A 15,132-nucleotide genomic window follows, 5' to 3' on the forward strand; every position below is an offset into this window, starting at 1 on the left:
ATCGTTTCGCTTTGATTCAATTCCATCCTCACTTTCCACACGCTCTTTTTCCATCCATTTCGGGAATGTCCCTTTCCTCAAAAAAACATATATTGGGATGAAATTTTTAAGCAAAAAAACGACGCACCCTGACTAGTTCCATGTGGTGCCCTCTCGGGTTGTACGAACCACAGAACCTCCCTCCAGCTCCGCACCGTGAAATCTCCTTCAAAGCAGTGAAACTTTGTCTTCCTGCCCCTTCCCCTTCGATCCAGCAACAAAACGAAGAAGAAGAAGAAGAAGAAGAAGAAGAAGAAGAAGAAGAAAAAAGAAAAATGCCAGCAACAGCACGTTCCGAAATCCTTGCCACTTAGAACTAGGCAAAACTTCTCGCTCGGTAATGTGTCCAAGATGAAGCACATCACATGGGCACAAAGGATCGGCGGACTGGTGGGCGGAAAGAAATTTATTTTTTCCTACATCACACCCACATATCCACATTCCACAATCTAACCTCACTTTCATCGAACTCGTTTTTTTCCCAGCGCAGCTAGAAGCAAGAAAGAATGCGAACGAAGAACCAAGGACGAACGGTTTTGTGTGCGAACGATATCCTTAACACAGCGATTTCCAGACGATTTTCGGCAGACTTTTCATGCCCACCGCTTTTATTCTTTTTTTGTGTTGCTTCCCTATTTGCCCCGAAACCCGGACGACCTTCGTTGGTATATTTTATTCAACAGTGCTATTTTCCCGTGCTGCCCAAAAAAGAAGGAAGAAAAAACCAAAATCGTAGGCCGTCACGTGGTCCTCAACCCGTTCGCTTGGCAGGAGCGAAACCATGACAACGGTGTGGAGTGGGGGGGGGGGTTCTTCCACAAAGTTTAGCAGGGAGTGTAGCATCTTTCGACTGGCCCCTCTCAAACCATCCCCTCCCAAAAAAGGAGGCAAAACATTTCGCATCCCTAGCCTACTACTCCAGCGCGCCAATACTTTTTCCTTTGTGTTGTACGCTCCTGCCTGCACGTGTCTAACACCTCGTGGAGCGTTTCCGTTCCGTGCGGTGCTGGTGTATTTGTTGTACGTACGTGTACCGAGTGAAAGTGGGTGTATGTGTGTCTGTGTGTGCGACGGAGCCTATTTTGCTAGCTGACTGCTGGCGGTGGAGTGTCAGTCCCACTGGGACGTAAGGGGGGAGTCTAAGACGTCATCCCGATCCCTCCCTTTACGTCTCCCCTCCCTTCGGCTAAAGTAGGAAAGGATTCGTTTTAAATATTTTATACGGCTTTTGGACTCTGCTCGAATTTGGCTCGGTTCACAGAGCTCGCTGCGGTAATTGTGTGAGTGTGTGTGTTTGTATGGTAAATTTCGCTTTTTTATCCCCCGATTCCCACCCACATATCCCCCCCCCCCGCCCCGCATTTTGTGTAATCGCTCTAGCGCACGCCCCACGACCGACTCGGTCCTTGTTGGTTTCATCTATTTATCATATTAGCCCATTTGAATATGTGTGTGCGCTCGCGCGCCCGCCCGCACCATGTGAAGGGTGACGGTTGGAATTGTTCGGGGACCCATCTAAACCGTCCTAGCTCCAGCTCTCTCTCTCTCTCTCTCTCTCTCTCTCTCTCTCTCTCTCTCTCTCTCTCTCACACACTCTTTGTATGTCTTCTCTTTTTTTGTTTCCTTATTTAACTGGGATAATCCAAAATTGAGTCTGTGTGGGACAAACAATGATTTTGGGGTATCGGAAAGATAAACTGCAATCGTCCTCGCTCCCTAGACCCCCCTCCCCCTCTTCTCCTTGACATCCCACGGGAAAAACTCTCATCATGGAAATGGGACACACTAATAATTGCATGAAGCGACCTAGGTAAAGCTTTTGTGTGACCTTTCTGTTTTTGTTGCGGAGAGGATTAAGATACGGACACCAGTGACGATAAATAACAAATGACACTAAGTAAAGGATCGGTGTTTAAATATTCAACTACAAAAAAACGGGAAATTTGTATGCTTCACAAAAATAGCTTTGAATACAAGAGCACACAGTGATTGTCTAATGGAATCGAATGTACCATTGTTCCCGAAAAACGCTCGCAATTAGAACGAAGAGACGCGAGACTGCTGCAAATGAAAATGAGTGCTTAAATCAGCATCAGTTACTCGTACAACGAACGTGGTGTTCGTGGGCTGCGGCAGTGAAAACAGCATCGTAACATGAGCTAATTGAATACGACGATTCCTGAGGAAATTTGAATCGTCAAACTTCGACTCTTCACTTCCGACGATCCTGGTCGCAGTAAATACAGTCACCGTAAGACAAAACCTACCTCCCCATCTGCCTGGAGGTGCAAGCGAAGCGAAGGTGGTGCGCGTTGGTCGCCAACAATTCGCCATCCCACCCTCACTGCCTTTGCTCTCGGAACCGGAAGCTGTCGTCCCGCTACCGCACCACACCCATACGCGGTCGGAATGATGACTTCAAACCCGATAAAACCACTTCGAGGCGAAAGAAGAATCGCTTTTCCCAACCGCATACGGCGATCTGCGGGACTCATTCATTTTCGAGCGCACACTGGATACAAGCGAAACACTGAAAACACAAACGATTCCCGAACGCTTGCCACCTTCACCGCCCACACACACACACACACACAGGTCGATTGTGTGCTGCTGCCCGAGCAGTGCCGAGTGCTTAAGGAAATGAAAGCAACCAATGCCATGGGGACGGAGGGGGAGCAAGGGGATGGTTTCCCTTTCCCTCAGGAGACGGAAGATGACACCAGCGCACCAGTGGGAGGCAGAGGAGAAGCCACGGAGGCAAAGTGCCCAGGACTAACGATGGCTCCCTGTATCATTTTAAATAGATGAGCATGGAATTCCAATGAGATTTTTCACTCGGCTATATTTCCGTTCGCTTCATCGCGCTTCCGCCCTCTCTCTCCATCGCTGGTGCGCTCTATTGCCGCATGGCAGGCGCATTTTCTATTGCCGGATGTGCCAGACGACACAATCGCACCACACCCAGCCTCACACACACACACACACACACAGACAGCACAAAGGCAAAACGGAAGAAGATGTATCACTTACACTCTGTTTGTTTATGAAATTAGAGCTTTTATTTAGCTCGCAGTACACTTTCCCGGCCATTCGGTCGGTTCAATGTTGCTGCTTTCGTGATGCTTTTTCGCCCCTTGAGCAGTGCAGCACTCAATTCAGTGTGTTTCTAGGAAAAGAAAGATTTTACAATCATGCAGCTATATTTACATCCACTTTTTGATGAGTATTGTTGAATAATTTTCTGAAGAATTGTCTAACCCTGAATTAAACATACATTTGAACCATTTCCATGGCAACGTATTTTTTACCCTTGCGCCTTGCGGTTGCATTGTTTGCACCAGCAGTTGCGTGTCTGACAGAGACAGCAGTGTCGTTCCCCTTTCGGCCCCGACCGTTGTTGTCCATGGTAACTCGGTAAAACTTCACTCTCTCTCTCTCTCTCTCTCTCTCTCTCTCTCTCTCTCTCTCTCTCTCTCTCTCTCTCTCCGCGGCACTGGACGTCCACGTGATACATTCTGAAGAACATCTACAACAGTTTTTGGTGGATGGAGTCAATGGGTGAATGTAAAATGCTTGATTTCATGGCCCGTACAGTGCTCCTCCTTTATCATTCCGAACAGCGAAAAGGACACTCGCATCGCATGAGGCACATGCTGCGAAACCACAATGCTTTTTCTCACTTTTGTCATAGCATAGTCATTTCTCATCACTCCGGGCTTGCCAGTCGGTGCCGTGCTGTGTGTATTAAATGTTTACCAATGCAGCCAGTGATACAGCTTGGAATGCATCCCGATCCAAACCACAAGGGGGGGAGAGATAGAGAGAGAGAGAAGGAGCTTCAAAAACGGAAACCGTGGGAAGAGATTGTTGCAAATGATAATGAGACGGACGAGTGGGGCATGTAAAATTGGAAGCGTTTGATGATTTTCCGGCTTGTCTTTCTTGCCCCTTTCTACGAACGATACCAACCAACCAACCAACCGCCAACCTGAGCTTAATCATTTTCCCATCCTGAGGATGCAATTTGAATTAGCTTTACTCCCTCCAGGTCCCTTGGGGCTTTGGGTTACACTTTCTTCTACTCCTAGGGTTTTTTGTTCACAGTCATTTACCGGTTCCACGAAAAAAAAAAAACGGACACCCGTCGGGTAATGACAGGAACAACGTATGGCCGGGAACGTAAAAGTGCGCCCATTAGTGCTCGAGATGCAAAGCTAATCAGAAAAGCATCGCTTTTACTCTCCGTTTCCGTTCCAGGGCGTGGGCTGCGCACGGGGTCAGCGGTACTCTTTTGATCATGTTTTCTACTCCCCTATCCCTCTATCCACACACACACTCTCTCTCTCTCTCTGTTGATAGGGAAATGGGTGGCTGAAGTTCGACAGACACATCATTTTCTCCATGAATCACCTCTTTATGTAATTTTACTTTAAACGGCAAATAGCTAGTAAGCAGTACGACCGGAAAATAGCTTGCACGTTTGCAGTTTTTTCTCGGTGTGCTGCACAGCCAACTCACAGGCAGCGATAAGAGTTTCTGTTGGGAATAAAGCTAACAAAAAACCCGTTTCCTAATGATCGCTGTGCAAAGATGCAATGTATGTTCAACCACAGGCTTATTTGAGTGGCTTGGCTTGGTTTGCACACATATGCAGTAATAATTATAGAACGACCTTCTCCTCATCAACACCATCCAGAGGTCAAGAACAACAACAGCAGCAACTCGGGAGGCCCCAAAATGTGAAACACGCTCTGGTGGATAAAGTTCTCGCGCAATCCACAATTTCCCGAGTCCCTTCTCGTCCAACGCCGCGCTCTTTGCCCACTCCAACTCGCGTGTTCTGCAAGGATAACGATGTTATTTTTGTATTTAATCCTTTGCTAGCACACACACACACACACACACACTCCTGGGAGCGAAACAATCGAGCCACTCTGGCAATGGCGTCCCAGAAAAGCTCAAAACACACTTGTAGCAGCAACTTTGTACACAGGCACAGGCAGGATTTTCGAACCTTTGCACAGTTTTGCACAGAAGCGTGTATTAAGTGGGTTGAAAATTTCCTCCACTTGGGCGCGTATGACCAGCGGGTGCTTTTGACCGAACGGAAGAAGGACACCGCACACCACCTGCCCCCCTCCCTCTCCCCTTTCCCTACAACGAAAGTTGTTGTGCGCGGGAAAGGCGAGATTGGTGAAAAATATCTGCTGTTTCCAACATTGCTCCATTTTTCTCATTTTATTTTTTTTTCCTGTCCACATGTGTGTGTGTGTGTCATGTATGCATTTTATTTTTATTTCTACAAATGAAAAGTTTTTGCAACCGCCCCTTTTGCTCACACTCTCACATTCGGGGGCCCTCTTGTTTATCCGCAAGGAGGCACGAGTGTACAAAACCCACAGCAACGGATGAGTGTGTGTGTGTACGGTACGTGTGTGTCCGATCCTTGGCCAACCACTTGAGGGCTTCGGAACGGAAAGAAGTGGTTAGAAAAGGCAAAAAAACCTCCCCGACCCGATAAAACTAACGCAACCCGCTCCGAACGTACGCTCTCTCAAGACCCTTAATTGAAGGAACAGCCCGCCAGAGGGACGACAGGACGGCAAGCTGGCGCAGCAGCAGGTGCGGGTCGAAGGTCAGTACGTGCCCGAAGGAGCGGAAGTGGTATCGATGCGGTCACGGCGCTTGCAGCAGCAAACGGGAAGCATTAATAATAAAAACTAACATTCGGCTAATAGAACATGAGCTGCACATGAAATTCATCCTTCCACCGGCCTTAGAGTCGACCGCCGTAACCTCAAACGAGGGCCCTGTGGCCCTGGCCAGATCTAGACCGGAATAGACCGCTCCCTCCGAGAGAGAGTGCAAAAAAAAAGAATGGTCCGAAAGACCTATTGAATATATTGAAAAGTGTGTGCTTGAAATGTTAGTGAAACTTTTTCCAAATTAAATATGAATAAAGTTCCGCCTCGGCAAGCTCCCGTGCTCCCGTGAGCCACTTCAGCTTTGCCATGTGCATAGCACAATGCACGGGTAGGGAAGATACAGCAGTGGCTGGGTTTTGCTATAAATCACGTTTCCGTGGCTAGTGGCCGGATGGGACATGATAACACTCCATCAACGGTGGTTTGTTTTGCGAGATGTGAGAGAAGCGTTCAATTGAATCGGTAAACCATATCAACACGTGCAGGAACACATAATGGGCACAGCAGGAGAATGCGCAGCATCTCTCGAAACCGATACGCTTCGAAGTTTTCTCATAATTGGTGAAAAATACTACTGCCTTTGCCTTCGCCAAAGCCCTTTCCTTTTCGCTTCTCTGTTCCTTTTCGACCGCTAATAAATTAATCAAAGCAGTCCGTGAATTTCACCAAACAGCGAAACAGCCATTCGGTATAAATAAGCATAACTGACAGCTTAATAACATTAATCAAAGCAAGCCGAGAGCACACCATCTGCAGCACGGTCCACGGACGCGACGACCAAGAATCAACTTCCTCGACAGTAGCACAGGCTCGACCGGATTCGATGGAATTCCAAACTTTTGCGATTGATTCGTTTCATTTCGCAAATTGACTAGCATTCCTACCCTCCCATCCCACCCTCGGAGAGTGCTCGGAGCTACGGTTGATTGGCGATAAGTGAGTGAAATTGAATGAGTACGACACGAGCGCCGTGAGCAATGGTAAGGTGAAGTATTTATTTTTTACCACCATGTACCGCCACGTTTCATGCACCAGCGACAACGTTGACGAACAGGACGATGATGACGTTCCGCACCAGATTTAGCGCATGGTGGTGGTGGTCCAGCAATCCTCCAACGTATCGTTTGCTGCCCTCCTGCCTGTCAGACTCATTTGCTCTCTCAATCTCTCTCTCTCTTTCTCTCTTTTTCTCTCTCTGTGATCCACTGCAGGACAAAAAGGTGAATGTGAGCCGCTCCAACTCCAACTGTCCAAGCGAGCGAGCAGACGACGAACGCCTCAGAATCCAATAACTGAAGGCAGGCTAAATGAACCATTTCCTCGACGGTCCTCCGTTTCCACCCAGCCCAGTGCGGCCATCACCGCCAAGGCCTGTTTGTTTTCGGCACCTTGCTCTCACTCTCTCCCATCCGTCCCATCTCCTTCACAAGCGCTGCAGGATAAAAAGCATTTTCAATCAATCGTTTTATTGCCCTGTCGTGGTCGGCTGTTTCTGGCTGGAGCTGGCCGACCACCGCGCGCCTGAGTCGCTTTCACACGAATTGAGAAGCTGGGCGGACGGAAAACAAAGTCTCTGACTACTGTGATTGGATTTTGATCGTCGTCTATCAGAGCACGCGAAGAGAGAAGAGAAGTAAGTAAGCGAAGAAGCGCTATAAAATATACAAAAATAACAACCGACAATAGGGGCACGCACTACACCGCTGAGGCCGGTTTGATGACTTCATTGATCCAATTGATTTTGGGAAGGCGAGATTACGCTTCCATATTTTAGGCGCCGCCGCCACCTTGGATGAGGGATGTGTGCCTGCAGCACTCACTGACACCATTTCCGCGGTGAGAGTGCTATAGTGTCACCAAATCCGATGTCCGATGCACTTCACTGCCGTCGATGCAGGGCCGCCCTCTGCCTTCGGTAGTGCGATTGATTATTCACCAACGACACACACACACACGCACAACGTCCAATCTGCATCGCATAACCTCAAAGCATCATATATCTAAAGCCCTCAGAGTGGAGCTACACGCACGGCTCCGATGCGGCTGACTTTGCTGAATTCCTAAGGAAGTGTTAAGCTCTGGCTACAACGACGACGACCGTCCAATGGTAGTGCCGAAGTGCCGGTGACCATGAAAAATTCATCCCTCGCCAAAGCCCAACCGATGAGTGTTCATCCGACGGCACCTACGGCGCCCCGTGCTGCAGTGTTTTATTGCAACCTACAGGCACGAAACATCTTCCACCATTCTTGGGGCGGCCGTTCCTGGCCATATTTAATATTCTGTCAGCAGGACCGCAAGCGATTCTACGAACAATCCTCAGAAATCCGATTCCAGGCCCTGGCTTAGACCGGGGTGAGGGTAACTTTCTACATAAGCTCTCTCGTTCCGTGCCATCCCACCGGTCCTCGGAATGTCCTCGGACGCTATAACACACTGGGGGGAAATGTCTGCCCCCCCCCCTCTCCCACCCCCTGCGGCTCTTCTCCTTTGGTGGTTGTAGGGAAACGACAAGGCCGTAGGGCGCTCATACCGCTCCCCTCGTCGTCGTCGGCGTCGTCGTCTTGGCCGTCGGGTCAATAATTCATCGCCCACAATTTACCGTAAATAATAGAAGCAATTAGGTAAGTTTCCCTATTGGCTAGATTAGCGAGTGGATGAATAATGGAGGCCAAATTACAGAAGTCATCGTCCGAGGGCGCGAGCGGCGGGAAAGGAAAAGTTTACCCAACAAAAGAGTTGTAACAAGGTGTAACTTTGGATGCGTAATCACATACACACGCACCACACACACGCACATACATGGCATGATTTAATACGATTTCGTGCGTACGCGCTAATATCCGCAAAAGGTCACGCGTAAAGCTCCCACAAAAGGCTAGCCGCCCGCAGCGCAGGGCCAACGTAAGCGCTACAAGTACAAGCTCATTATCGAACGATAAGTCCCCGTCTGTTTCTGTTCACGCTCTGTAGTAGAAAAATTCAAATCTCCCTCCACGCTATCGCACACAACAACGACAAAACAAGAACACGAAAAGACGAGCTTCAAATAAAAACACTTGACACCCTGGATGGAAAGCACAATGCAAGGCGGAAGAAATGCTCCCATTCGTGCCGTGCCCTCCCAACAGGTTGGAGCGAAGAACAATATCTCCGGACGGAAATTACCGACCAAAAAGCCGGCACTCGGCCGCCTCTCTCTCTCTCTCTCTCTCTGTCTGTGTCTCTCCCCGTTTGCGCTTATCGCATTGTTTCATTAGTTATGTAAATGGGAGGGTAAGATAAGCAGCGCTATCCCCCCCGTAAGTGTCCTTCCGGAGGCTGAACCTCAAACTCTATGCCGTCGCAAACGAAACCATAGTGTCCGGGTTTCCGTCCAGTGCCAGGGCGTTGGGTTGCGAAAGAAATCTGACACTCATCAAAGGGGCAAACGGGACAGCGGACACGGGGCGACGGATGAAATCTTCATCTCCCATAATCCGTTTAAAATCGGTCGGAAACACTGGCCGGAAGTGGAGGACGCGTTGGAGCTTACGCGCGCGCGATATCTCTTTGCCTTGGCATGTAACGGAACGTGTGTACTACGTCTTGGAGAGTTGTCTTAAAGACGCTCCGTGTTAGGAAATGCAGCTACGAACAATTCGCACTGCGCTTGTACGAAAAGAAACTGACCCAATGACTACCGGCTCGCATCCCTTGCCTGATGAAGGTACAAAAACGGACTTGGAATTTTGCTTCCTTCTTTGCTGTCCTTTGACTAAAATTGCGATTACTTGCTAAACTCCTCATTCTCACTAGTCCTCATTGTCCGGGCGCCTTAAAATTTGCACTGTTTTAAGTTAATCAGCCGAGCACCAACACAACCAGCGTAACCACTACCGTGGAGGGACATAATCAGAAACATTTGTACCACTTGCCCACACTCGCCATCGGTTAGCGTGCTGGACAACAACGGGCCAATCTACGCTCCAAAGCCATCCACGCGATTTTGCAACCGAACTTTTCCACCCAATGAACTGACACTGGCCCTGGTTCTGGGGCGGAATTTTGGCTATTAATATTCAAATTAAGCATTCTCCCACGGTCGATTGTGTTACTTCTCGACTTCTTTCTTCTTCTGCTTCTTCTTCTTGGCGTCGCGTGCGCCCTCTTCTCGCCGGGCCGGAATTTAAGAGAGCGGAAAAGATGGAATAATAATCATAAATTTGGAGCTTTTTTTCCTAACCCCGCTGCCCCGGTGCCACGCTGACAGCCCACGGGGAAAAGCGGATGTGCGAGGGATCGAGGGCTGCACTGGGAGCACACCAGCTGAGGTGCGTCCGGAAAATATTTAAATGAAATGGCGTGTCAAAATCCGGATAAGAACCGTGCTCGGTTCGCATTTTGTGCGTCCCCGGCACAGGTCGCCGGTGCCCGGCTCCGCACCGGACAGGTGTGCTGCTGTGCGCGTTCGTCCTTCGTCAGCGTTGTTGACCGAGGCGGAATGGAATCGTGACCCGCAATCCGTTCTCGCAGTATTTAAAGTGCCTTGTTTTCGTGCCGGTTATGGAGTGTTCTATATTCCATCGTTTCTCTAGGACTGCCGCTGTTGGACTTCCCCGCTGTGTCCCTCTGTGTAAATTTCCGTTTGTTCAAACTAACCTTACCTCCCGCAGCTAATGGTCATACCAATGTACGGGGCTGCTCGCGATCGTTCCCCGTTTGGATGGGCCAAACAACAGAACAGCGGCACCACTTTTTGCCTCAGCAAAGGTTTACACGGTGGTCTTGCAGTTTTTAAACTACATCTCCTTGTCCCTTGTTTTAGACTTCGGGGTTTCCTATCAAAGTCCAACGGTACGCGGAAAGGCACTTTCCCTTTTCATTTCACATCCCCGCAGATCGTAAAAAAATGGAATTTATGGTTGAGAATGTTGCTACAGCTACATTACTACTATTACTACTACTACTACTACTACTAGCTCTGCTCCGGCTCTGTCTTCCGGCTGTTCCTGGGGACGGTGATTGCGATGCGCTTCGTCCAAGTAATCCCGACATCCGCTGGAGCAGGAACGGAGAAAAAAGTTTCGCGAGTTTCCCGTGTATCTTAACCTACGCTACACCCTGCCGGAGTAAGTTGCATCGTTCCGCCGAGGCCTATTTTACGGCGGATAGAGCTGTAGTGCTCTTCAACCGTCCGGACGTGCAGGGACAGCAGCAGCAGCGGGCACACTAACCTTTCGCTTAGAGCTAGCCAAAGGAAAATGTAATTTGATTGTCTGTTGGGAAACGTGGCACGGGAAACTATGGACACCGGGAAAGTGAAGTGAAAAGTTTCGCTTGCTTACTACACCGCTCTCTACACATTCCAGCGGCCAGCGTTGTCGGAGGTGCAAGTTAGGTGAGAGAAGAAGGAAAAAACGCATCATTCTGCGTGTATCCACTTCTACGCCTTTCCTCAAGGGGTAGAAGAAGGAAGCCCAAGCAGGCAATGTATCAGTTTTGTGGCATACCTGACTGCCTGTCCAGAGATTCATGATCAATATTCGTTTAGTGTTTCTGGAACAATAGCAAGATACAATTATGCGCCATTGACTATCGATTGTAATAATACTTTACCTTAACCCAATACTTTACCTGTAATAATACTTTAATAATACTTTACACTGGCAACCAAAAAGACATCATATTCCAGGCAACCGGGCTACCCGGGTAGCCAGCCACTTTGGAGGCTCATATCTTTTGAATGGGTGATCCAATATTGATGCAATCCTCTGGTGAAAACTAAATAAACTAATGCAGTTTCTATAACTGTGCATAAATTGGTTCAACTCGCTATCGTTTTTTAGTTATGGCTTTTCAAAGTTTACAGGATTTTTTTTTGAAAATAAATACAAAATGTAAAAAATATTTTTTCAGTTCTTTACAACATTTTTACAGCAAAATTGCTCTAGAAGTGTGGAGAACTGTATGTTGCACATCTTTTATAAGATTTTTAGATTTTTGCTATGAGCCATAAAAAAGATAAAGGAGTTTTGATTTGAATAAAAACCGTTACAACACACCAGTCATAATAATTTTATAAAATGCACATCTGTGACGTACTTTTGTTGGATCCCTTTTTTCAAAGACCATTTCTGTGGCTTTCTGTCGCTCTTCATAGTTTAGTTTAAATTGGAAAACGATGCAGAAAGATTCCTCAAACACTTTCCCAACGGAATGCACTGAATGTGATCTAAATTGTGCTGCCACACTGAATGTGACCTAAATCTGAGAAACGCTGTCAAACGGAACTGTCATCCGCCGAACACACACGCACACACTGACGCATATTGTCTGTGTATTTTTTATCTGGGCGGGTGTGCAAGTAAGGAAAATAAGGCCGATAAACACCAACTCTCTGAATCATCATTATTTTGTGTTTTCCACCATTTTCTCCACCCATTTTCCCAGGAAAACTCCCAGCGGAGTGTGAAAACGACGCAGAAAGCCGAAAAAATGGCCGCAACACTAAAGCCCTACCTGACCGCGGTGCGTCACACCCTCACGGCGGCAATGTGTCTGAGCAACTTCTCGTCCCAGGTCGTCGAACGGCACAACAAACCCGAGGTGGAGGTCCGCAGCAGCAAGGAGCTGCTGCTGACCCCGGTGGTGATATCGCGCAACGAGAAGGAACGCGTACTGATCGAGACGAGCGTCAACTCGGTGCGCATCAGCATCGCCGTCAAGCAGGCGGACGAGATTGAGAAGATCCTCTGCCACAAGTTCACCCGGTTCATGATGATGCGGGCGGAAAACTTCATCATCCTGCGGCGGAAACCGATCGACGGGTACGACATCAGCTTTCTCATCACGAACTTCCACACCGAGCAGATGTACAAGCACAAGCTGGTGGACTTTGTGATTCACTTCATGGAGGAGATCGACAAGGAGATTAGCGAGATGAAGCTGGCCGTCAATGCCCGTGCGCGCATCTGTTCGGAGGAGTTCCTGAAGCGGTTCTAAGGACGCGCTGGCAGGCGGTTGTTTACATTCCTGCCGCTCCGTGCATGTCTTCTCTCTTTGTTTCTTTTTCATTTTTTTCGTTTCTTGCAAAGTTGTTCAGCTGTTCCATTAAGAAAAGGTAAAATTACTTAGCCAACTTCGACTCATTTAACTCACGAGACTGGTATTCTTTCTTCCATTACAGCATTTTTCGTTTCCGCCGCACACTAGCCAAAAGTATTTAGAGAACACGCGGCAACGAAACGTAGTGTAAGCGAAAATCTGTATTAGTCCATTCGGATTCCGGCGGATTCAAGCGAAGCGTATTACGCGAAGGGTCTCTGCACCTCGCGCGTCTTAAACAGCAGTCGAGACAAATGAGCGCCGTAAGTCATTGAGTTCAGTAATTTTATCTACCACAGAAATTTATACGATCAATTGTGAAGAGACGGAAATATAAGGTTTATAACACACACACACGAACATTCGCCATAGTTAACGCTCAGTTTGGACAGTTCTTCGTACAGCTGCTACTGAAGGAGATCATGTCCATCTCTATTTGCGGTTCTTCTTCAGATTGAAGCCTTCGCCCTGGAACTCCTGGAATTTACTGTCCTCCAGCTTCGACTCAAGTTGGTCCGTTTTCCTCACACTGCGATCGAACCGTAGCAAACCGTAGGGATGATCGTAGTCGGGAATGCCTCGCACGTAGGTCTGTCTTAGCGCCGCCGGCGCATCGTTCGTGCCGTTGTCTTTCTTCTTTTTCCCATCCAACCTGGTACCCTCTCCCTTGAACGCTACGAACCCGGTCGGCTCGGGCATCAGCTCCGTCGGATCGATCGTCATCGGTTCTTCCTCCTTTTCCTTTCGCTCCGGTTCCGTGTACCCGACCGGTGGGGCGAACTCGACGTTCATGTCACATTCGATGATTGTTACCGCTGGACCGGGCTTCGTTTCCAGCACCGACAGCTCGTACGTCGTGTTGTTGTACTTTATCGCAATCAGGTCGCCCGTCGTGAGGCATGCGAAGTTTCGTAAACAGTTCTCCAGCACCGCCTTCGGGTTCGTGATGTCCAGGAACTCGACGCTCTGCGGCTGGAACTTGGAATAAGTTGCCACCGGGATGGAGACGCTCTCGATCTCCACAATATCGCCCTGGTCCAGGGCCAGATTGTGCATCATCCAGTAGGGCATGTAGATTTTGCCTTCGTCCGCCACAAACTCCAGCACACCCGCGTGTGTACTGCGGTTGATCGAGCCATTCGTGATCTTGAACAACATCGGATACACCACGTTCAACCGGGTCAGCTGGTCCAGCGCCGACGGTGGCATAATGATCTTGCCTCCATTCTCCACATCCTGTCGCTCGTTGCCTGGCAGCATCGATACCGAGTAGCATTTGTACGTCGTGTTGAACGGACGGGAATGGTCCGGGAACATCATGTTGAAGCCGTTGAACTGGAACTACAACAGCGGCTATTAGCACACAAGTGCTGCGACATTTTATATAGCGGAGATCTTGTGCTTTACACTTACCATGCTGCTTTGATTGGTTTTAGCTTAGGTATTAGGTATTAGAAGTGTGATGAAATTGTAGCGACTTTGTTCCGTTTTTCGCAAGACGATGACGATGTTTGTTTGTGTTGTTTATATTGTGTTCTGGTGAAATGTCAAATCGTCAGCACTTCGGAGAAACTGACATCAAATGCGCCAGAAGGCGCTGCGTTCGTTGAACGAAGAAACACGTACGCAGCCAAATATTTAAAACTGCCGGTGTTACGCACGCGATTCTAAATTTCTTTTTTCTTACCAATCTGATCATAGTAACCATTATTTATCCTTCCACGTGAAAATAAGATGTTTCTGGAAACACGAATTATCCCGTCCGAACGGATATTCGGGTAAACTTGTGAGGATAAATTTAGTATAAAAGTAGGCCATATTTTAAATAAAGCAGGATTCAAACGCAGAAGCTCTTGGAGTAAAGAGGTTTAATTCTAAATATCCGAAATAGGACAGAGCCCCTGGATTTCCGAGCCAAACACCCCCTTCCGTCTGCATAGGCTTCCCAACCTTGGATTAGAAGCAACTAGCGGGAAGGACTGGTTAGTAGGCGAAGTATCAAATACTCTGTCCACTCTGCGGCTGTTTGTTTCTCCTCCGTTACAACCCTGCAACTCTTGCTGAGGGCCAAACCTTCGCGTGGCCTGCCGGAGAAGCTCGGTTCGTAACAGCCGGTAAAATTGTACAACATACGTGTTACAGCCCAATATTTGGTAATAAACAATAATATTGTCGATTTGAAATGCACGAACCATTGTCGATAACGCGCGAACGAACCTTTGTCGATATCATTCAAACCGTCCATCGCAAGCGTGATTTGCGATGTAAAGCTGATCTTATTTGAATAATTTGATGAATACTT

At 48.2% G+C, this 15,132-nt stretch overlaps 2 protein-coding genes across 2 annotated transcripts; one reads left to right on the top strand and one right to left on the bottom strand.

Moving 5' to 3' along the window:
• Positions 1-11,983: 11,983 nt before the first annotated feature.
• On the top strand, positions 11,984-13,190 carry LOC121587925 (actin-related protein 2/3 complex subunit 4-like). Its single transcript, XM_041905279.1, has 3 exons — positions 11,984-12,090; positions 12,177-12,846; positions 12,913-13,190. Exon 2 carries the CDS (start codon positions 12,222-12,224, stop codon positions 12,726-12,728), a length of 507 nt encoding a protein of 168 aa, XP_041761213.1. The 5' UTR covers positions 11,984-12,090; positions 12,177-12,221; the 3' UTR covers positions 12,729-12,846; positions 12,913-13,190.
• LOC121587924 (ubiquitin fusion degradation protein 1 homolog) lies at positions 13,102-14,398 on the bottom strand. Its single transcript, XM_041905278.1, has 2 exons — positions 14,244-14,398; positions 13,102-14,171 (listed from the first exon to the last, which is right to left on the bottom strand). The coding sequence occupies exons 1-2, from the start codon at positions 14,244-14,246 to the stop codon at positions 13,263-13,265; spliced, it is 912 nt and encodes a 303-aa protein (XP_041761212.1). The 5' UTR covers positions 14,247-14,398; the 3' UTR covers positions 13,102-13,262.
• Positions 14,399-15,132: the final 734 nt, after the last annotated feature.

The sequence above is a fragment of the Anopheles merus genome, chromosome 2R (genome assembly GCF_017562075.2).
Source record: "Anopheles merus strain MAF chromosome 2R, AmerM5.1, whole genome shotgun sequence".
Classification (NCBI taxonomy): Eukaryota; Metazoa; Arthropoda; class Insecta; order Diptera; family Culicidae; genus Anopheles; species Anopheles merus.

Excerpts from the sequence above, each read along its gene's own strand:
- LOC121587925 (XM_041905279.1), top strand. The coding sequence starts at position 12,222 with ATGGCCGCAACACTAAAGCCCTACCTGACCGCGGTGCGTCACACCCTC.